At 45.2% G+C, this 23,117-nt stretch overlaps 1 protein-coding gene across 3 annotated transcripts in view; it reads left to right on the top strand.

Annotated features, from left to right (window-relative positions):
• The window catches only part of LOC100564618 (hexokinase-2), a 51,705-nt gene that overhangs the window by 5,002 nt on the left and 23,586 nt on the right, over window positions 1-23,117 (top strand). The window contains exon 1 of one of the 3 annotated variants that reach the window (XM_062960967.1): window positions 7,952-8,132. The exons of 1 other annotated variant lie outside the window; for it this stretch is intronic. In XM_062960967.1, the coding sequence (XP_062817037.1) occupies window positions 8,070-8,132 (63 nt within the window). In that variant the 5' untranslated portion in view covers window positions 7,952-8,069. Of the gene's footprint in view, window positions 1-7,951; window positions 8,133-23,117 lie in introns of those variants that run through there. One more of the 3 variants, XM_062960969.1, reaches the window with a different exon arrangement.

Raw genomic sequence — 23,117 nt, 5'->3', positions numbered from 1 at the left:
GACCCCGCACCCACGGATCACAATGCCCACAACTTGCAAAGACCACTTGGGATAACCCAGCAGGCATTTCACCTTTGTGCCACCTCCATAAACCAGGTTGGCCAACTTGCCTTGCTGCATAAGTAGGATTTTTCTATCTAAACCAGAGAGATTCATAGGTCCATGTGCCATTTGGTGCATTGCTGTTGTAAAATGTCAGGGGCCCTAATAAGTGCCATTACTGTTTTGTAAAACTGTTTTACTCTTAAAATTATGGGTGATAAAAACAATAATAATCTTGACTACTCTGTTTGTAGTCTGTCTGTGCAATTTCCTTACAGCAGCTGAGGATATGATCCATGGTTTCGTCGGTTTCCTTGCACAGTCTGCATTTTGGGTCATCAGCTGATTTTTCAATCTTGGCCTTAATTGCATTTGTTCTGATGTCTTGCTCCTGGGCTGCAAGGATCAGGCCTTCTGTCTCCTTCTTCAGGGTCCCATTCGTGAGCCAGAGCCAGGTCTTCTATTATTATTATTATTATTATTATTATTATTATTAATGGCCTTTGTCCTGATGTCTTGCTCCTGGGCTGCAAGGATCAGGCCTTCTGTCTCCTTCTTCAGGGTCCCATTCGTGAGCCAGAGCCAGGTCTTCTATTATTATTATTATTATTATTATTATTATTATTATTATTATTATTAATTGCCTTTGTCCTGATGTCTTGCTCCTGGGCTGCAAGGATCAGGCCTTCTGTCTCCTTCTTCAGGGTCCCATTCGTGAGCCAGAGCCAGGTCTTCTCCTTGTCAGCTTTTCCTTCAATTTTGTCAAAGAACTTTCCATGCCATGTTTTGTTGTGCCAGCTGTCAGCTCTAGTTTGTAGTGCGGCTTTCTTGTACTGGTTTTTTGTCTGCTGTGCTTTGAGCAGTTTCTGATTTTTGACTTCAACCAAAGCAGGTTCTTCACTTTGCTTTACGTATTCTGTCAGGGCATGTTCCTCTTCTTTGACTGCTTGTTTTACTTGTAAGAGTCCTCTTCCCCCTGATCTTCAAGGCAGATACAGCCGGTCAACATCACTGCGAGGGTGCAGGGAATGATGAATGGTCATGAGTTTCCTTGTTTCATTCTGTCCAAATTGTCCAGTTCCACCTGTGTCCAGTTTATGGTTATTATTATTATAATATATTATTACTTGCATTCATTCTACAGTTCATTCTAGAACTTCAGGAAACTAAGGCCTGAATCTCTGCTCAGGCATGGAAACCCACTGGGCGGGCTTTGAGTGAGTCACACTCTCTTGGCCGCAGATGTCGGTGAGATAATATCACCGCGAGGAAATCCCTAAGGAGAGCAGCATGGGGCAGTGGTTGGAATGTGGGGCATTGATATTCTCGTAGGACAGCAAAGGCGCATGGCTTCCGACACATCTGTCTAGGGAAAGCCACGCAGGCCAGAAACAATGTGGAAGCCTTCGATGCACAGAATCGGTGACCCTACTTTGCCACAACAACGGCGTGTGCAAGCGGCCCCTTCTGTTGGCAGCGCTGGTGCCACGGAGGCGGCAGCCCTCTTATCCTGATCACCTTACGGAGGCCCAGAATAGAAAGGAAGGCGGCCGGACCAGTTTCCGAAGGGCACATGACGCCGGGCGCGGCACCACTGGCAGGGGTGGCTCTGGGCTTCGGCTGCCATGGCCTAGTGCTGTGGGATCCCGGGAGATGTAGTTTCGCAAGGACTCGTGTTGCATCTACACCAGGCATGGGCCAACTTTGGCCCTCCCTCCTGGTGTTTTGGACTTCAACTTCCACAATTCAGAGATGGAATACAGTTTGGCCCCACGGGAAATGCCATCAGGATGATGGGAGTTGTAGTTTTACAAGGTCTTTGCCCTTCTCTTGAGGCATCAACGCTACAGAATGAATGCAGTTTATCCCTGCTTGAACTGCTATGTCTGAAATGCTGTTGGCATGCTGGGATTTGTAGTTTTACAAGGTCTTTTACCTGTCCCTGGGAGTGGAAGGGATGCAGTTTGGCCTGGTTGAACTGCCATGTCTCAGATTCCATTGGAATTATGGGATCTGTAGTTTTGCAACTACCGGCTGTTAGGAATTGTGGGAGTCCAAAACACTTTCAAGGAGGGCCGAAGTTGGCCCATGCCATGCCTGTTCTACAGTGAAGAATGAATACTGTTTTTACCCTACTTTACCTGCCATGGCTCAGTGCTATGGGACCCCGGGAGTTGTAGTTTCACAAGATCTCCTGGTGCATCCACACTGAAGAATAAATGCCATTTAGCCTGTTTTACTGCCACGGCTCAATGTTAAGGAACCCAGGGAGTTGTAGTTTGCCCTATAGGGAAGACCTTGGAAACTACAACTCCCAGCATCCCACCCCACTCAGCCATGGCAGTTCAATCAGCATTCATGCCTCGGCGTAGACGAGCCCAAAGAGGTAACGGGCAAAGAGGTTATGGGTCCGATTCCTGGGAAAATAAAAGCCTTCGCAAAAAAGTCCAAAAGCAGGACGAGGTCACAGGAGTTGCAACAACCACAACCCAGGGGTGGGTCCAGCAAAGTGGGGAAGATTTTTGGCAAGAAGAGGCCCTTGCCCAAGGATGCTCTGCCCTGGGAGAAAATAGCCCTTGGGGTTGTGTTACACACAGCTGGGCTGGAAGGCTTTCGAGAGCGCTTGTGCCAGGTGCGCAAGCGGAAACCTTGGCCAGCGGCCTACGTATTTGGGCATGCGTGCCGCACATGTTGCCTCTCCTCCAGTGCAACCCATAAGGCTTTCTTAGAAAGGAATTCTCAAGAGGAGGCTTGGCTGCTGCTTCTGAGACATTGGCAGCATCTCCCACCTGCATCCGAACCAAGGCCGACCCTGCTTAGCTTCCAAAACCAAATAGGATCTGATGCCTTTGGGGGTCTTGGGGGGACTCTGTCGGCAGGCATGTGACTTCAAATCCCTTGCAGGCGGATGGGGAGCCCATGTATCTCAAAAGAATGCACAGAGGTGGCGGTGCCCGTTCCTCCCTCTGCAGAGGAATCTGTTGGAAAGTGCATTGGCAGCCCTCCTCAGGCCCCTGCTCACTGCCATATACATTCTGGATTATCTGCTTTGAACTGGATTATATGGCATTGGCAGCCCTCCTCAGGCCCCTGCTCACTGCCATATACATTCTGGATTATCTGCTTTGAACTGGATTATATGGCATTGGCAGCCCTCCTCAGGCCCCTGCTCACTGCCATATACATTCTGGATTATCTGCTTTGAACTGGATTATATGGCATTGGCAGCCCTCCTCAGGCCCCTGCTCACTGCCATATACATTCTGGATTATCTGCTTTGAACTGGATTATATGGCATTGGCAGCCCTCCTCAGGCCCCTGCTCACTGCCATATACATTCTGGATTATCTGCTTTGAACTGGATTATATGGCATTGGCAGCCCTCCTCAGGCCCCTGCTCACTGCCATATACATTCTGGATTATCTGCTTTGAACTGGATTATATGGCATTGGCAGCCCTCCTCAGGCCCCTGCTCACTGCCATATACATTCTGGATTATCTGCTTTGAACTGGATTATATGGCATTGGCAGCCCTCCTCAGGCCCCTGCTCACTGCCATATACATTCTGGATTATCTGCTTTGAACTGGATTATATGGCATTGGCAGCCCTCCTCAGGCCCCTGCTCACTGCCATATACATTCTGGATTATCTGCTTTGAACTGGATTATATGGCATTGGCAGCCCTCCTCAGGCCCCTGCTCACTGCCATATACATTCTGGATTATCTGCTTTGAACTGGATTATATGGCATTGGCAGCCCTCCTCAGGCCCCTGCTCACTGCCATATACATTCTGGATTATCTGCTTTGAACTGGATTATATGGCATTGGCAGCCCTCCTCAGGCCCCTGCTCACTGCCATATACATTCTGGATTATCTGCTTTGAACTGGATTATATGGCATTGGCAGCCCTCCTCAGGCCCCTGCTCACTGCCATATACATTCTGGATTATCTGCTTTGAACTGGATTATATGGCATTGGCAGCCCTCCTCAGGCCCCTGCTCACTGCCATATACATTCTGGATTATCTGCTTTGAACTGGATTATATGGCATTGGCAGCCCTCCTCAGGCCCCTGCTCACTGCCATATACATTCTGGATTATCTGCTTTGAACTGGATTATATGGCAGTGTAAACTCATAAAATCCAGTTCAAAGAAGATAATCTGGATTACCTGCTTTGATAATTCCATAAGTACGCCGGATGTTTATTGTTTGTGATTTGATCTGTTTTGTTATGTTATGCCAGCCTTTAATGTTTGCCAATTTTCTGTTGTAAACCACCCTGAGTCCCCTCAGGAATGTAGGGTGGTATAGAAATAATAATAATAGTAATTATTATTATTATTTTATTATGACACAGCAAACAAGATAGTTATGCTGGATTTCGTATCACAAAATCACAAGTCAAACACTTCCCAAGTGTCTAGGACTGTGTGATGTATTTTCGGATGATGCGTGCAGATCCCAGTCGGGTGGACTTTTGCAGCTGGCAGATCGTAATTTTGTCGCTGTCTATTGTTTCCAAATGCCGGCTGAGATCTTTTGGCACGGCACCCAGTGTGCCCATCACCACCGGGACCACCTGCACTGGTTTCTGCCAGAGTCTTTGAAGTTCAATCTTGAGGTCCTGAGAGCGGCTGAGTTTTTCCTGTTGTTTTTTGTCAATGCGACTGTCACCTGGGATGGCGACATCAATGATCCAAACCTTTTTCTTTTCCACAACTGTGATGTCTGGTGTGTTGTGTTACAGAACTTTCTCAGTCAGGATCCGGAAGTCCCACAGTATCTTTGCGTGCTCATTTTCCAAGACTTTTGCAGGTTTGTGATCCCACCAGTTCTTTGCTGCTGGGAGGTGGGACTTGAGGCATAAGTTCCAATGAATCATTTGGGTTTATTTATATTATTATTATTATTTGGAACACAACAAAATGAGTCCACAGCAGACACTCTGCTGGCTGTTGTTTTGGATCCCACGTGTGCCAGTTAACGGAGAGTCTGCTGAGTTTCCTGATGGTTTTGCAAGAGTCCTTTGCAAGGCAAAGGAAGGTCAGCGGTCCTTGCTCGGCTCGGCCTGGACGGTGTGTGTGTTTGTTTCCCTTTTCGCCGGAGGTTTGTGCAGAAAGAAAGCAGATGACCCAGCATCACATGCAGCCGAGATTCAACGGGATCCGACGTCTGGGGCCGCGCTCCCCCTGCGAGGCGGGAAACATAGAGGGCCCTTGGGGAGCATTGTCACGGTCATTGTTGCTATTTTCCCAACTCGTGGCAACCTCAGACGAACTCATCATGCGGTTTTGCTGGCACGGTTTGCTCAAAAGCGGGGCTTGGCTTCTCAGGCTGAGAGAGTGAGACCCCCAAATCCCCCCATGGTCCCCCAAGGCAGCAGCACCACCACCTCGCAGCCTCTTTTTCAGAGACGGCAAAAGACCTTGCAAAATGACAGATCCCATAATCCCAGTGGCATCTGAGTCATGGCAGTTCAAGCAGGGCCAGACTGCATTCCTTCCACTCCCAGGGGGGCAAAAGACCTTTTAAAACTACAACTCGCAGCATGGCAACAGCATTTCAGACATGGCAGTTCAAGCTGGGCCAGCGTTGCAATATCATGGCAGTTTAGGGTCTGGGTTGCTGTGAGTTTTCCAGGCTGTCTCTCCTGACATTTCGCCCACATCTGTGGCAGGCATCCTCAGAAGTCGTGGGGTCTGTTGGAAACAAAGCAAGAGGGGTTTATGTATCTGTGGAATGATGTCCAGGGAGGGAGAAAGAAAGAACTCTGGTCTGTTGTGTTGGAGGCAAGTGCGAATGTTGCCATTAATGACCTTGATTAGAATTGAATGGCTTCAAGGCCTGGCTACTTCCTGCCTGGGGGAACGTTTGGTTGGGCAGCTTCCCTCTGTGGTCAGTGGTTCCCTTGATGTCTGGTAAGATCTCTTTTTCTCCGGGTGGGTCTTTCCCTTGACTCTCGTGCCTTGTTCCTGGCCTTGCAGCTCTTCCGATGCCTGTGCTGGGGTGGGCGGTGGCACAGGCTGGTGAGCAGCCAGCTGCAACAAATCACTCTGACCAAGCAGTCATGAGTTCGAGGCCAGCCCATGCCTGCGTTTGTCTCTGTCTCTGTTCTATGTTATGGCATTGAATGTTTGCCATGTATGTGTGGATTGTGATCCGCCCTGAGTCCCCTTCCGGGTGAGAAAGAAGGGCGGAATATAAATACTGCAAATAAATAAATAAAAGCGAGACTTGCCTCCGCAAAGCCTTGGTGGGTGCGTGGGCAGCAGGGGGGACCAGGTGACCCCCCTTCCGAAGGAGAAAAATCCCGGTTTGCTCAAGTGACGGCGAGGGTGATGCCTATGCATTTACACACTCCACCGCTCGAGGCGGGAGGCGCTCTGCACGCGCTCAGAGGCACGCGGCCCTCCTCCCTCCGGGGCGCAGCAGAGGCGCGCCGTGCAAAACCGCACGCTTCCAGCGGGGGGGGGGGCCTTGACGCGGAGGGGGCGGGGCCTGGGCGGGGCTTCGGGTCCTCGCTTCAACCCGGAGGATGAAGCCCCCCCCCGGGCCCCGACTCATCCCAGCCACGTGCGACGCCGGCCGCATCCTCTCCATCCCTTCCTTCCTCCGTTCTTCTCTTCCTTCCCTGCTTGCCCTTTCTCTCTCTCTCTCTCTCTCTCTCTCTCTCTCTCTCTCTCTCTCTCTCCCTGGCTTGCCTCATTCCCTCTCCCTCTTCTGTTCTCCTTCCTCCCTCCTTCCCTCCCTCTTCCCTTCCTTTCTTTTCCCCTTTCTCCCTCTTCCGCCTTTTCCTTCCTTCCTTCCTTTCTTCCCTTCGCTTGCCTCATTCCTCTTCTTTTCTCTTCCCTCCCTTCCTTCCCTGCTTTCTTTGTCCCTCTCTTTTCCTTCATCCTGCCTTTGCTTTCTTCCCTTTTTTTGTCTTCTTTCCGAAATCTTTCTCTCCCTCTTCTTCTCCTTCCTTTCCTCCCTCCCTTCTTTCATTTCTTTTTCTTTCCTTCCTTCCCTCCGTCTTTCTTTCCTCCCTTCTTTTCTTCTTTCTTTCCTTATTTATTTCCTTCTTTCCTCTCTCCTTTCTTTCCTTCCTTCGTTCCTTATTTCTTTCCTTCCTCCTTTCCTCCTTTCTTTCTTTTTCCTTCTTTCCTTCCTTCCTTATTTCTTTCTTTCCTTCCTCCTTCCACCTTCCCTCCTTTCTTTCTTTCCTTCCTCCTTCCACCCTCCCTTTCTTTCTTTCTTTTTCTTTCTTTCTTTTTCTTTCTTTCTTTTTCTTTCTTTCCTTCCTGCCTTCCTTCCTTTCTTTTTCTTTCTTTCTTTCTTTCCTTCCTCCTTCCACCCTCCCTTTCTTTCTTTCTTTCTTTCTTTCTTTTTCTTTATTTCTTATTCTTTCTTTCCTTTCTCACACCCTCCCTCCTTTTTTCTTTTTCTTTCTTTCCTCCCTACCTCCTTCCACCCTCCCTCCTTTCTTTCTTTTTCTTTCTTTCTTTTTCTTTCTTTCCTTCCTTCGTTCCTTATTTCTTTCTTTCCCGTTTCCCTCCCCAACGCAAAGAAGCCCCTTTGTTTCCCAAAAGGGAACTGACCCTTGGACTAAACTTTCTCTCTCTGTGTGTAGGGGGGACCCTCTTCATTCACAACTCCCCCCCCCCGCCCCCCACATCCGCATCACACCGTTTTGTGTGTGTTTCCTTTTTTGCTTCTGATCCCGGAAGTTTTCTTTTTTTTTTAAATTCAACTTTCACATTATTGGTCCTCGAAGAGTTTTGGGAAACTTTTGGAGGCGGAGGCGGAGGGCGGGGTTGGCTGGGAGTGTGTGTGTGTGTGTGTGTGTGTGTGGGACAGGGAGGTGCACCCTGCCCGCCCCGCCCCCTTGGGCACACCCTCCTCTGGGGACCAATGGGAAGGAGGGAAGGAAGGAGGAGGAGGAGGAGGAGGGAGCCGGGGACGGGCGCTTCCTTCCTCCTTTCTTTCCTTCCTTCCTCCCTTCCTTTCTCTTTCTTTCTTCCTTCCTCCCTTCCCGCAACATGATCGCCTCGCACTTGCTGGCCTGCCTCTTCGCCGAGCTCCGCCATGACCAAGCCCAGCGGGTGAGAAAGAGAGAGAGAGAGAGAGTGGGGGGGACCACGTGGCCGGTGGGGCTTTGGACTCCAACTCCCACCATTCCCAACAGCCTCAGGCCCTTTCCTTTTCCCCCTCAGCCGCTTAAGCGGGGGAAAAGGAAGGGGCCTGAGGCTGTTGGGAATGGTGGGAGTTGGAGTCCAAAATGCCTGGCGGGAGGGCGAGAAGCAGAAGCCGAGCGGCCATCTGTCGGGGGCGCTTTTCCTCCCTGGTGGCGGAAAGCAAGGAAAGCTGGGCTGGAAAAGCCTCCGGCAATATCTCTGTATGATGGATGATGATGATGCCGAGGTCGGGGATGCTTTGGTCGTGCCGGGCACAAAGGAAGGGGTCCGGCTGGATGGCCTTTGGGGTTCCTCAGCCACGGGAGCCTCCCTTCCCCTTCTCTTCCGCCCTCTTTACTCTTTCTTTCCTCCATTCCTTCTTTACTTTCTTTCTTTCTATCCTTCTTCCTTTCTCTCCTTTCCTTTCTTCCTTCTTCCCTTTCTCTCTCTCTCTTTCTCTTCTTTCTTTCCAACTTTTCTTTTTCTCCTTTCTTTACTCCTCTCTTTCTTTCCTTCCTTCTTTCTCTCCTTCTTTCCTTCTTCCCTTTCTCTCTGTCTCTCTCTTCTTTCTTTCCCACTTTTCTCTCTCTACTTTTCTCTCCCCATCTTTTTTCTTTTTGTCTTTCGTGACTTCTTTCTCTCTCTCTCATTTCTTCCCCTCTTTCTTCTTTCTGACTTCCCTCTCTCTGCTTTTTTCTTCACTCTTTCTTTTTGGTTTCCTACTTTATGTTTCTCCCCCTCCTTTTCTTTCTCTCTCCTTTCTTTCCTTCCTTCTTTCCTCCCTCCCTCCCTTGTTTACTTCCTCTCTTTCTTTCCTTCCTTTCTTTCCTTCTTTCCTTCCTCCCTTTCTCTCTGTCTCTCTTCTTTCTTTCCCACTTTTCTCTCTCTACTTTTTTCTCCCCTTCTTTTTTCTTTCTGTCTTTCGTGACTTCTCTCTCTCATTTCTTCCCCTCTTTCTTCTTTCTATCTTCCCTCTCCCTGCTTTTTTTCTTCTCTCTTTCTTTTTGGTTTCCTACTTTATGTTTCTCCCCCTCCTTTTCTTTCTCTCTCCTTTCTTTCTTTCTTTCTTTCTTTCTTTCTTTCTTTCTTTCTTTCCTCCCCCCTCCCCTTCTTTCTTACTTTTCTGTCCCTACTTTCTCCCGCTCATCTTTTTCTTTCTGTCTTTTAATTCCTTCTTTCCAGAGACCCGGAGGGGAGGGGGAGGGGGGAGAGAGGCGGCTTTGATCCCTGCTGCTCATCCCCCCGCCCTCGAGGAAAAGGGGGGGCCTCCGAAGGGAGGGGGTCGCCTGGGGCCGAACTGGGAGCCATTCGGGCGGATGTTTTGGGAGGGGGTCCCGAGGTGCCTTCAAGCCCCAATCCCTTCTCTTTGAGTTCCTTCAAGGCATTATTATTATTATTATTATTATTATTATTATTATTTAGGTATTTGCAAAAATGGTTCCAAACACTGCCTGACCTCCTCCTTCTAACACGTACATGTTGTCTGTTTTTAACGTGTATCTATTATTATTATTTTATTATGACACAGCAAACAAGATAGATATGCTGGATTTCATATCACAAAATCACAAGTTGAACACTTCCCAAGTGTCTAGGACTGTGTGATGTATTTTCAGATGATGCGCGCAGATCCCAGTCGGGTAGCCTTTTGCAGTTGGCAGATCGTGATCTTGTCAATGCCTATTGTTTCCAAATGCCGGCTGAGATCTTTTGGCACGGCACCCAGTGTGCCCATCACCACCGGGACCACCTGCACTGGTTTCTGCCAGAGTCTTTGAAGTTCAATCTTGAGGTCCTGATAGCGGCTGAGTTTTTCCTGTTGTTTTTCGTCAATGCGACTGTCACCTGGAATGGCGACATCAATAATCCAAACCTTTTTCTTTTCCAAAACTGTGATGCCTGGTGTGTTGTGTTCCAGAACTTTGTCAGTCTGGATTCGGAAGTCCCACAGTATCTTTGCGTGCTCATTTTCCAATACTTTTGCAGGTTTGTGATCCCAAAAGTTCTTTGCTGCTGGGAGGTGGGACTTGAGGCATAAGTTCCAATGAATCATTTGGGCCACATAGTTGTGCCTCTGTTTGTAGTCTGTCTGTGCGATTTTCTTACAGCAGCTGAGGATATGATCCATGGTTTCATCGGTTTCCTTGCACAGTCTGCATTTTGGGTCATCAGCTGATTTTTCGATCTTGGCCTGAATGGCCTTTGTCCTGATGTCTTGCTCCTGGGCTGCAAGGATCAGGCCTTCTGTCTCCTTCTTCAGGGTCCCATTCGTGAGCCAGAGCCAGGTCTTCTATTATTATTATTATTATTATTATTATTATTATTATTATTATTATTTGCCTTTGTCCTGATGTCTTGCTCCTGGGCTGCAAGGATCAGGCCTTCTGTCTCCTTCTTCAGGGTCCCATTCGTGAGCCAGAGCCAGGTCTTCTATTATTATTATTATTATTATTATTATTATTAATTGCCTTTGTCCTGATGTCTGGCTCCTGGGCTGCAAGGATCGGGCCTTCTGTCTCCTTCTTCAGGGTCCCATTCATGAGCCAGAGCCAGGTCTTCTATTATTATTATTATTATTATTATTATTATTAATTACCTTTGTCCTGATGTCTTGCTCCTGGGCTGCAAGGATCAGGCCTTCTGTCTCCTTCTTCAGGGTCCCATTCGTGAGCCAGAGCCAGGTCTTCTATTATTATTATTATTATTATTATTATTAATTGCCTTTGTCCTGATGTCTGGCTCCTGGGCTGCAAGGATCGGGCCTTCTGTCTCCTTCTTCAGGGTCCCATTCATGAGCCAGAGCCAGGTCTTCTATTATTATTATTATTATTATTATTATTATTAATTACCTTTGTCCTGATGTCTTGCTCCTGGGCTGCAAGGATCAGGCCTTCTGTCTCCTTCTTCAGGGTCCCATTCGTGAGCCAGAGCCAGGTCTTCTATTATTATTATTATTATTATTATTATTAATTGCCTTTGTCCTGATGTCTGGCTCCTGGGCTGCAAGGATCGGGCCTTCTGTCTCCTTCTTCAGGGTCCCATTCATGAGCCAGAGCCAGGTCTTCTATTATTATTATTATTATTATTATTATTATTATTATTATTAATTACCTTTGTCCTGATGTCTTGCTCCTGGGCTGCAAGGATCAGGCCTTCTGTCTCCTTCTTCAGGGTCCCATTCGTGAGCCAGAGCCAGGTCTTCTCCTTATCAGCTTTTCCGTTATTATTATTATTATTATTATTATTATTATTATTATTATTATTATTATTTCTAGCTTGGGTGCCAAAGTCATTCCTTATTTTACAAAATGCATAAGGTTGTGGGTGAACTACAACTCACATCATGGCAGATTAACACTGAGAAATTCCACCAGTACTTAAAGTTTGTCGTGTTGGGCAAGTTAGCTCTCTTGGTGCATCATCGGTTGGGTCTTTGTGATCGCTGGCTGCAAGGTGAACTACAGCTCCCACCGTGGTGGGTCAGTTCCCTTCAATTCCTGCCAGTAAGTTCAGTTGGTCAGGGGGGTTCTGTGTGCCAAGTTTGGTCCTGGTCTGTTATCGGTGGTGGTCACGGTGTCTCCGGATGTAGTTGAGCTACAACTCCCAGAAGTGGTCAGTTCCTCTTAAACCCCTCCAGTAGGTTCGGTTGGTCATGCGGATTCTGTGTGCCAGGTTTGATCAGGTCCATTGTCAGTGGGGTTCACAGTTTCTCTGGTTGTGGGTAGACTACAATTCCCAAAATCAAGGTCAATCTCTGCCCAACCCTTCCAGTATTCAAAATTGGACATATTGGGTATGTCTGCCAAGTTAGGTCAAGGTCCATTGTTTTTGGGGTTGAGAGTTCTCTTTGACTGCAGATGAACTGTAACTCCCAGTACCTTTATCTCACCCAAAGGAGACTCAAAGCCGCTATGTATCTATTATTAGCATTAGAATGGGTTGCTGTGAGTTTTCCAGACTACCTGGCCATGTTCCAGAAGCAGTCACTCATGACGTTTCGCCTACATCTATGGCAGGTATCCTCAGAGGTTGTGAGGTCTGTTGGAAACTGGACTTTATCCCAAATATATCTGTGGGATAAAGTCCAGGGAGGGAGAAAGAAAGAACTCTTGTGTGAATGCTGCAGTTGGCCACCTTGATTAGCATTTAATGACCTTGCAGCTTCAAAGCCTGGCTCCTTCCGGCCTGGAGGAATCCTTTGTTGGGAGGTGTTAGCTGGCTCTGTTTGTTTCCTGCTGGAATTCCTCTGTTTTTGAGTGTTGTTCTTTATTTACTGTCCTGATTTTAGATTTTTTTTAAAAAAAAATACTGGGAGCCAGATTGTGTTCATTTTCATGGTTTCCTCCTTTCTATTGAAATTGTCCACATGCTTGTGACAATTGTGCAGTGATTCTGGCCAGGAAAGCCTTCGACAGCACATTAAAAGATATTCAAATTTGGGTTTTAAGCTTGTGAGCTGCTTTGGGTCCCACCCCTGGGAGAAAAGTGGAGGTATTATCATCATCATCATTTTTATTATTGTGGTATTGAGCAATTGTTGTTTGTGCCTCAGGTTCACCGAGAGTCTAATGAAGTTGTTGTTGCTGCCACAATCATTGTGAAAAAATGGTGAAAATTCTAAAGATAAATGTGTGGGGAAAAGGTTCCTGGCGCCCTCTAGCGGCGCTTTGTTGCTATTGCAGCTGTGAATGGAAGGCATTCAGGTGACCCTAAGGTGGATTTTCCTTGGCCAGATATGTTTGGGAAGGGTCTGCCTTACCTTCCTCTGAGGCTGAGAGAGCGTGACGTCCATGTCAGAGACAGAACTCCCTTTGCTTTGACATCGCGGGCATTTTTTAAAAAACGAAGCCTGGCGAGAAGGACGGCTGCAAAAGGGATTGTCGAAACTGGGCCATTTCCCCTCCAAAATGGGGCTTTGTGCCCCCAAAATAGACATCCCAATTTTCTTTTCTGGCCAGAAAGGTCCGAGAGTTACAAACACCTGACTTGCAAGTGATTCCTAGTTAAGAACGGGGGTGGACTGGATGGCCTTTGGGGGTCCCTTCCAAATCTTTGATACTGTATCTATATATAGAGAGAGAATGGGGGGGGGGGGGAGAGAGAGATAACATGAGGACCCGGAGGAATGCAGGTCTGACTAAGGCTGGCTCCACATTGCTGCATAATACAATTTGACCCGGTTTACATGGGCCTGTCCTGACCCTATAATGCAGCTCCGACTGCATCACACAGCCATGTAGATTCGGCCTTAGTCACCAAAACAGAGCTTCCTCGGGGATTTGCAGCAACACAAGACATTCCCAATTTGCATTTCTGGCCAGAAAAGACAATACACAAAGTCTGGAGGAATGCGGGTCTGCGTCTGGCCCTGGGCTGGAGCCAGGCTGCCACGGAATGCAGTCCGAACTGCATTGAACCGCATGGTATGGCTCTGCACTGACCACACACATGCACGATACAGCAGTGGAGATTCAGACTTTTTCAAGGCAAGTCCACCCACCCGGGAGGGTTTCGATGGTGCTTTTCCTGCCCTGCAGAAAGGAGGGTTGGACTGGGTGGCCTTTGGGGGTCCCTTCTGAGTCTGGGGTTCTGTCTGAATGTGCCTGCGAGGGGTTTTATAGCATAGAGCCTGGACTCGTAATGCTTTGTCCTGGGGTTGGAAAAAGGAGCAGATAAAAAATGGCTGGAAAAGCATGAACTTTTATGGCCCCAAAAAGCTTAAAAGGGCAAAAAAGGAAATGTTCTCTCTGTGCAGGAAATCCTGGATTTTTTAATGTACAGTATAGCAATTGCAGGCAAATGCACACCCCAATTTCAACCTTTTTTCTGCACAGAATATAATGTTTTATATGCCAGTATTATATGTTTATTATTTAAATAGCGGGTTAAATGGCTGAGCTGTTGAACTTGCTGATCAAAACGTTGGCGGTTTGAATCCGGGGAGTGGAGTGAGCTCCTGCTGTTAGCCCCAGCTTCTGCCAACCTAGCAGTTAAAAAACATGTAAATGTGAGTAGATCAATAGTTATTGCAAGGAGTTGAACTTGCTGACCAAAAGGTCAGCACTTCAAATCCAGAGAGTAGGGTGAGCTCCTGCTGTTAGCCCCAGCTTATCCCAACCTAGCAGTTTGAAAACTTTCAAGTGTGAGTAGATCAACAGGTATTATTATTATTATTATTATTATTATATTTAGTATCTCCAGTACGTTTTATTAATTAGCCCATCTGCCGTATCAGAACGGCAGATGTTGGATAAGTGAGACTCTAATAATAATAATAATAATAAATTTATTCTTATATCCCGCCCCATCTCCCCGAGGGGACTCGGGGCGGCTCACAGCAATAATAAAAACAGTGACAAATTACACATTGTAAAATCAAACATGAAAAGCAGTCATACAATCAATACATACGTCACATGTTAAAAACAAAGAGATAAAACAGTTCTACTGTAATAATATTTCCCGTAAAGGGGAAAAGGGTATTTTCCTGTCCAGAAAACCACATTTTCTGTGAGGAATTAATTTCCCAGTATTGAGATATTATTTCCAATAGGAAAAACGTTTTGATTCCTGCCCAAGAAAACGCTATTTTTCTGCACAGAGCCCTCTCCCATGTGATTTTTGCAAGGAATGAATAAAACTTTGCAAAAACGAAATCCTTCTCAGTCCAAGATTTTTTTTTTCTTCCCAACGGGACTTTTCAGTGCTTTGCAAAACATTTCTTTTTTATCTGTTTGTTATTCTACTACCAAAGCCTTTATTGGCATATAGCAACAAAATCACAACACAGATATATACAACAGGAGGAAGCCACAGATACAAAAGGAAACATACTTTAAAAAGTTACTAATCTCAAGGATGCAACAGTCTCACAAAAGAATTGAGTTGTTCAGAAGACAGGGAAATTTTGCAACACACTTGCCAATGAGAACTCTGTGAAAAAATGGAATCCCTGTATTCCGTCCGTATATTATCATATCTGGAGCAAACAAACAAAGAACGGTGAAGTGTTTCAAAAGAGACCAAGTTGCAAGAACAAACCTTTTTGGAATGTTCCACATTTTTATATCTATGTATATAAAAGGGTAATGAAATTTCAGCCTAGGACAAAACAACAAAACTACACATCCCAGAAACACTAAACTTGGCAGCACAACCCCTCATCCATGCCTCTACGTTCATACAACAAAAAGAAAAGAAAAATAAAGTCCTAATTAGAGGGAGAGGAATAATTGTTTTCATCCAATTGCTGCCAGTTAGAAAGCTAAGCTCCGCCCACTTGGTCTCCTAGCAACCCACTCAGCCCAGGGGACAGGCAGAGTTAGGCCTCACTTAGGCCTCTTCCACACTGCCTATAAAATACAGATTATCTGACTTGAACTGGATTATATGGCAGTGTAGACTCAAGGCTGTATTACCCATTTATAATGGACGTAATGTCAGGGGAAAACCTTTACCCTTTACCTTAACTACCACCAATTCCTCAAAACTTTATTTCCCATACCACCATACTTCGCCACAGCAACGCGTGGCCAGGCACAACTAGTATATTTCCAAAAGAGCTGATTAGGCAACATGTTGCATCTTGCAGTCGCCAAAGCTCTCTTCTGGGTGGGAGGGACCAAAGTAAGCCAAGATATGCCGCGTAATAACTCCACGCTCGCATGGAATGAATGACGTAGTAGGGGAACAAGTTGTCTTTGCTGCGAGAGTCAGATTGTTATGAAAGATCCAAAAGTCTGCTCTTGACTGACCTGCAGGCTTCCACATTTGAAAGCATTAAGAGGGCTTCCGAGGACAGGACAATGGCGTTGATCTTTCTGAGAATGAAATGAAATGATCTGATCACAGAGGGAATATGGTTCCCGGAGTCTGCTTGAAAGTGTATATGCAGCAAGAATGTTGTAGCTATCATCCATGGCAAGGTTGCAAGAGTGGTTTGACCCATCTCAATACAAAGCTCAGTGTAAGGTGCACGTCTAGGAAGTCCCATTAGTTTCCGGAGAAACTTGGAATGTAGTGTATTCAATGATTTATTGATTGCAGAAATCCTAAAAGGGGAAGAGCCATACAGTAACAGAGAACCAATGCTAGCCTCAAAAACCCTGAGAGCAGCAGGGAAATATTGGTTACCCTTCCTGTAGAAGAAACAATATATTGCTGCAATGTTGGTATGTGCAGAAGTCATGGCTGCTTGTCGCTGTGAGAGCCACGGCAGGTTAGATCTATAGAAAATACCAAAGTATCGAAAGTATTTGACCTGTTCAGTTTTGTGGTCGCTGATCGGCCAAGACATGCATGGGCTTCCACTTTTTGGCAAAAATGAGAATTTTGGATTTAACAGTCCATTTATTTTGCAGTAATTGGCAAATAAATGAATTAAGCATTTAAGGCCAACACTAGATAAGGACCATAACACAGCATCGTCTGCATAGAGCATCTTGGATGGAGGGCGATTAATAAGTAATTAAATGATGATGATGATGATGATGATGATGATGATGATATAAGAGTAAGAGAACATGTGTACAATTGGAGTTTGGGACTATGACCATTTGCCAATGCTAAAGCCTGGTGTAAATCATATAGGAATATGTTGAACGGAGTAGGAGCCAGTATGCAGCCCTGCTTGACCCCACGTGTAGCATTCTCATTCTAGAAGTTAGTTGGCCTTCCTCAGAGCATCTAATTGGCAAACAGTCTTAATATTCAACTGTCTAAATAGAAACAAAATATGGGATTGATATTCAAAGAATCCAACTTGTCCCATAACAGGTTTCTTGTTGCGGAGTCAAAGGCTCCTTTTAGATCAATGAAAGTAGCCAATAGCTTGGAAGCTTTATGCGTGGAGCGTTTGTTTGCCAGATGCAAAAGTACTCAGCAGTGATCCGAGGTTGATTTCTCCTTATGGAATTATGTCATGATCCCTCATGCCATGCAAATATCAGCCCCCCCCCCCCCCCAGGACTGAAATAAAGCATATGGCCCAAAGGGAGGACAGGATGCTCCGAGAACACATGAACCGGCCATAAAAGTCAATTGCCCTCAGGTGGGAGAAGCCGGGCTGTGGAATGTGGGAAAGGGCAAGCACGGGGCTCCTGGGTGATTTATGATATTGTAGCCAGGGCCCGATACAGACGGGCAGGAGTGCTAGGCTCTTGTATTACGAACAATAAAGATATATGGTGTCCTCAGCACAGACAATAAAGATGTATGGTGTCTTCAGCTCCTGTGCGTCTCAGCATGCCCTTTCCAGGGAAGACTAAATCCACAGCAACACAGTTCGAGCAAAGAAACTTTACAATTTGCCCTTTCCCACATACCAGAGCACGGCTTTTCCCACCTCAGGGCCATGGGCTTTTATGGCCGGTTCATGTGTGGGCCAGAGGCCATATGCTTTCGGTCAGTACTGGGGTGGGGTGGGGTGATAGTTGCACGGCATGAGTGATCGTGGCAGGAATCCAGCTTGCTCAGGGCAGATGATTTTATTGTAGTCCAGCCAGGTTTGCAACTTGATTAACAGGAATTTTACATAAAGCTTTCCAATCACTGTGTTGTCGAAGGCTTTCACGGCTGGGATCACAGGGTTGTTGTATGTCTTTCGGGCTGTGTGGCCATGTTCCAGAAGTATTCTCTCCTGACGTTTTGCCCACATCTATGGCAGGCGTCCTCAGAGGTTGTGAGGTATGGATAAGGAAAGGAAAGAATATATATCTGTGTAAAGTCCAGGGTGCGGCAGGAGTCCTTAGTCACTGGAAAGCCAGCATTAATGTTTCAGTTAATCACCCTAATTAACATTGGAAAGGTTTTGTTTCTTGCCTGGGGGCATCCTTTGTTCAGTCATTAGCTGCCCTCTGCCCTCAGAGTGTTGGTTGCCATCTACTGTTTTGATTTTAGAGTTTTTTTTAATACTGGTAGCCAGATTTTGTTCATTTTCATGTTTCTTCCTTTCTGTTGAAGTTGTCCACATGCTTGTGGATTTCAATGGCTTCTCTGTGTAGTCTGACATGATAGTTGTTGGAATGGTCCAGCATTTTTGTGTTCTCAAATAATATCCTGTGTCCAGGCTGGTTCATCAAGTGCTCTGCTATGGCTGATTTCTCTGGTTGAGTTAGTCTGCAGTGCCTTTCATGTTCTTTGACTCTTGTTTGGGTGCTGAATTTCCAATCACTGATAGAAGGCCAATTGGCTGGTAATTGGGGTCACGCTTTTTGTGGGTTGGTACTACAATGGCAAATCGCCAACTATTTGATAGGATGCCGGTGTGGTTAATGCCGGTGCTCCGCCACTCAGGATCTGATTTCAAAATCTTGGATAATTCCATCCAATCCGGCTGCTTTTCCATTTTTTTCACCAACGATCAGCTCTGCAATGTCTTGTGCTGAAACAGGAAGCCGGCTGGTCAATTCAGGAGCCTCTATTGCTGAGTTCTGAGTTTCAACTCACCGGCCTGAAAATGTTAATATGTATTGATTTTTAATTTAAATTTTTTAAGCTTATGTTTTGTATCTGTTTTTAAGGTGTTGAATAATTGCCATATATAAGCCGCCTTGCGTCCCCCTCGGGGTAGAGAAAGGCGAGATATAAATAGGGTAAGCAAATAAATACTGTAAATAAACACACCATTTTGGGTCTGACCACAGAGAAAGGCCGGGTAGAAATATCTAAAGTAAATAAATAATAAATTATAGCCTATAAAATTTACAATTCTATAATAACCATTGCAAAACGACAAAATCAAACAGACAGAGTGAGATTTAAAATTTACGATAAAACTTACAGGTTGATGAATATCCTTTGCATCCCGCTAAAACGTGTGCGTCGTCCTGAAGTGGCTCCTCATCGGGACAGATTCGTATCATGAGATACAACTGGACGCAGGATACAATTAAAGTCAATAGAAGTAAATCAAAACAATGTCAAGCAGCAGTTTGCATACACAACCCAGCATGGGATTGAAAACAAACTGCAAGCGTGAAACACAATTTCAAACTGCGAACATCAACAAAGTGAAACAATTGAGGCCTGACACCAACCGGGTGTGTTTATATCTGTAGCCAAAACAAATGAAACAAGGCGCATTTTGCAGAGAGTCCTGAGGAAGCGCATTGGAACTTGCCCAGAGAGACAATCGCTTTTACGGGCTTTCCGTTTCTCCATTTCTCCTCTTTATTCCAACCCCAAAAGACCTGCCTGTTTCGGAATTGCGTTGCATTTACATCAGGCTCTCAGTTAACCAGAACTCTCAAGCAACAGGCAAGAAAACCTGGAAGGGATTATGCTTTAAATAACAATAAAATTATTTTAAACTGTCGCTTAACTCAAATTTTATTCACAAAGCAGGATTTATAATATAGTAAAGCTTTTCCGTTAAGTATTTTGCTTTTAATGACTGTATTTCAATACGAATATCAATCAATACAGAGTTTATGGCTTGCTCTAGTATGAAGTAGGCATCTACCAATTCCCATGGCTGCCATGGGTTAATTAAGAGTTTACTGAAATATTATTAATAATATTCTGGCATCTACCAAACGCTATGGGTGAGAGTCTACTACTACTACTACTATTATTATTATTATTATTATTATTATTATTATTATTATTATTATATCTACCAATCCCTATGGATCAGGGTCAACTTTATTATTATTATTATTATTATTATTATTATTATTATTATTATTATTATTATATCTACCAATCCCTTTGCGTGAGAGTCTACATTATTATTATGATTATTATTATTATTATTATTATTATTATTATTATTATTATTATTATGGCATCTACCAATCCCTATGAGTGCCATGGGTTAACTGAGAGTTTATTGTACTGTTATTATTATTAATTCTACATCCACCAATTCCCCTGGTTGCTGGTTAACTGAGATTTTACTTGTATTTATGGTTGTTTGGAATTGTTGTGGATCAACCAGAGGCAGATGGTTTAAATGATGATTTAGAGAGGATTGTGGGCTTCCCTGTGGCACAAAATGACAAGGGCTCAAGCCTGGGAAATTCAGGTCTGGGAAATGATGTTTCTCTCTGTGAGAAAACTGACTCAGAAAGTGCAAGGCCTCAAGGCCAGTCCAAGGAGCCTGAAGTAGTAACAGCAGACAAGGAATCAGCTGAAGAACTCAGTGATAAGAAAGGTTCCCAGGAGAAACCACCTGTAGCTACAGAGATCAACAAAAGCCTTCGTTTACAAATCAGATCCGAAAATAGATTACGCCGGGCTGAGAGATTACGTGGGAAAGTTGGGGGGAAAGTTCAGTTCAGGCAACGCTGTGTTCGAGTGAGAAGCTAAGCCTGCGTTCTCTTGTTCTTGGTTCAAGTCAAGCCTTGGCTTTGGATTTTATTTCTAGAAGTTTTCCATGTTCCTGTTCATGTACTCCTGCTCAAGTTCTACTAGTTATACCGTTTTGCTTATGGGCTTAATGCTGTACCTGTAATTGCTGGCTTTTCCTGGGCCTTGTCACCTCTGGAACATTATGAGACATTTAGATTATTGATTGGTTATCACCTGTTGCTAAACCATTTTGGATTATAGATCTTCCTTTCTTGTTCCTGCTTTTTATGTGAGTTACAATAAACTGTTTGCTTATATTCTTGGACTCTTCTGTGGTGCAGTGGTCATATAACGGCCGGGCCTTGGACTTTCCTTTCAACCTGGGATCTATGCTTCTATTAGTGCAAAGAAAAATAGCATTTGCCTTTGTTGATGCAGCATCATGCTGCTGGCTCCTGCTCAGCGATAACCCCAAATCATATTGTACTATTGCATTTGGTGCTTGTGGTCTAAAGCCAGCCTTTGGAAATTCTCTCTTATTTAATTCAATGTTATTTATTGGTCTTTGCTGCCCAGTCATCCTCCCTGCCTTTCTTCTTCTCTGCGGTGCGTCTACACTGTAGAAGTAATGCGGTTTGATACCGATTTAAATGCCACGGGATCCCAAGAGTTGTAGTTTAGTGAGGCATCAGCACTCTTTTTTTGCAGGAAAAGCAAAAGACTTTGCAAAACTGCATCTCCCAAGATCCTCCACATTGAGCCTTGGCAAAGTGGTTCCAAACGGCTTTAATTCTCCTATGAGGATGCACTGCTTCTTGCCCCCCTTTGAACCCTCTCAGTTTTCCGATCTAGAAATGGAATGCAACGTTCCAAATGGAGCTGGATCGGAGCAAATGCAGCACAAGTCAAGGGAATGATGACTTCCTGCTGCACAGAAATCGAATATATTCCCAATCTGGTGAAATCAAAAGGCAGGTGATGCATTGAAGGAGGGGAGGAGAAACCGGTTTAACTGGAAACTGAGTCATTTGAGGCTTGATCGGTCAAGTCCCGAAAGGCAAAAGGAGCTCAATATGCTCAGAGTGCCTTTTGTGCCCAGGATTAAATGGAACTGAAATGTTGCCTTGCTCACCGATGGCATTTACTGGGATTTCAAGTATTCTCGGGGCACCGGAAAGAGAGCATCACAAGCAGAGTTCAACGTTCAGGTTCACCGATTTGGGACAATAGGGACCGGGGGGTCTGGTGTGGGGTTCTAGCAACAGATGACCCTCTGGCCTTTGTTCTTCCATGTGGCTGGAGTTAGGGAAGCCAATGTGGGCTGAGCATTGGGCCACAAATGGGCTTGAGCCTCTGTTTGGCAAACGGCTTCAGAATGAATATTGACCAGGAAATCCTGGCAAGTCTTAATAATCTAGATCTGATGTGGTTTATCCAATGCAATGTTCTGAATCTGCACCCCAAAAAACCCCAGGAACAGGCCTAGAAACGGAGACACCAAGGTGCCCCTGCTTCCAGGCACTCTATGGAATGGGAGGAGGAGGAGAAGCAGCAGTCAGGAGGCTTGTTGTCGCGCCTTTCATGGGTAGTCAGCCTCTCCCCTCCCAACATCCCCAGTTCCTTGGCACTATAAGATGGTTTCGCTAAACCAGTCGCTGTCATTGCAACGGTGTAGTAATGGCGAGGCCGCAAACCATATTTTAGTTCTTGGGGACCACTGGTGGGCCACGGACCACAGGTTGGGAACCACTGCTTTAGGGTCATTGGATGCTAGAAATAGACATAAATCTCACATGGGAAGTGGAGTGAGCTTATGTCCTGGCGCTCCCAAATCTAGGACATGAACCCATGAATTGAAACTCTAGGATATGGATCAATACATACAGGTTCTAGGATATGAAACCATGAATTGTGGTTCTAGGACATGAACCCATACATTCAAAGAATTCCAAATCTAAGATATGGATCAATACATTCGGGTTCTAGGACATGAACCCATGCATTCCAAATCTAGGATATGGATCAATACATTCAAGTTCTAGGAGATAAACCCATACATTCAAACTCTAGAATGTATGGATCAATACATTCAGGTTCTAGGACATGAACCCATGAATTGTGGTTCTAGGACATGAACCCATACATTCAAAGAATTCCAAATCTAAGATATGGATCAATACATTCAGGTTCTAGGACATGAACCCATGCATTCCAAATCTAGGATATGGATCAATACATTCAAGTTCTAGGAGATAAACCCATACATTCAAACTCTAGAATGTATGGATCAATACATTCAGGTTCTAGGACATGAACCCATGAATTGTGGTTCTAGGACATGAAACCATGAATTGTGGTTCTAGGACATGAACCCATACATTCAAAGAATTCCAAATCTAAGATATGGATCAATACATTTGGGTTCTAGGACATGAACCCACGCATCCAAATGATATGGGCAGAGGCTTGACAAACTGGTTGCATCTATGAATTAGTCTCCTGTTTTAATATTGTATGCTTCATGTCGATTTTAACGATTGTTTTATTGATATTGATGTTTTTATTGGTATAATTGTTTTATTGCTGTGTTATTGATATTTGATTGTTTTATCGGGCTAGGCC

This window comes from Anolis carolinensis, unplaced genomic scaffold (assembly GCF_035594765.1).
Source record: "Anolis carolinensis isolate JA03-04 unplaced genomic scaffold, rAnoCar3.1.pri scaffold_8, whole genome shotgun sequence".
Classification (NCBI taxonomy): Eukaryota; Metazoa; Chordata; class Lepidosauria; order Squamata; family Dactyloidae; genus Anolis; species Anolis carolinensis.
This window is presented reverse-complemented; position numbering and strand designations above follow the sequence as displayed.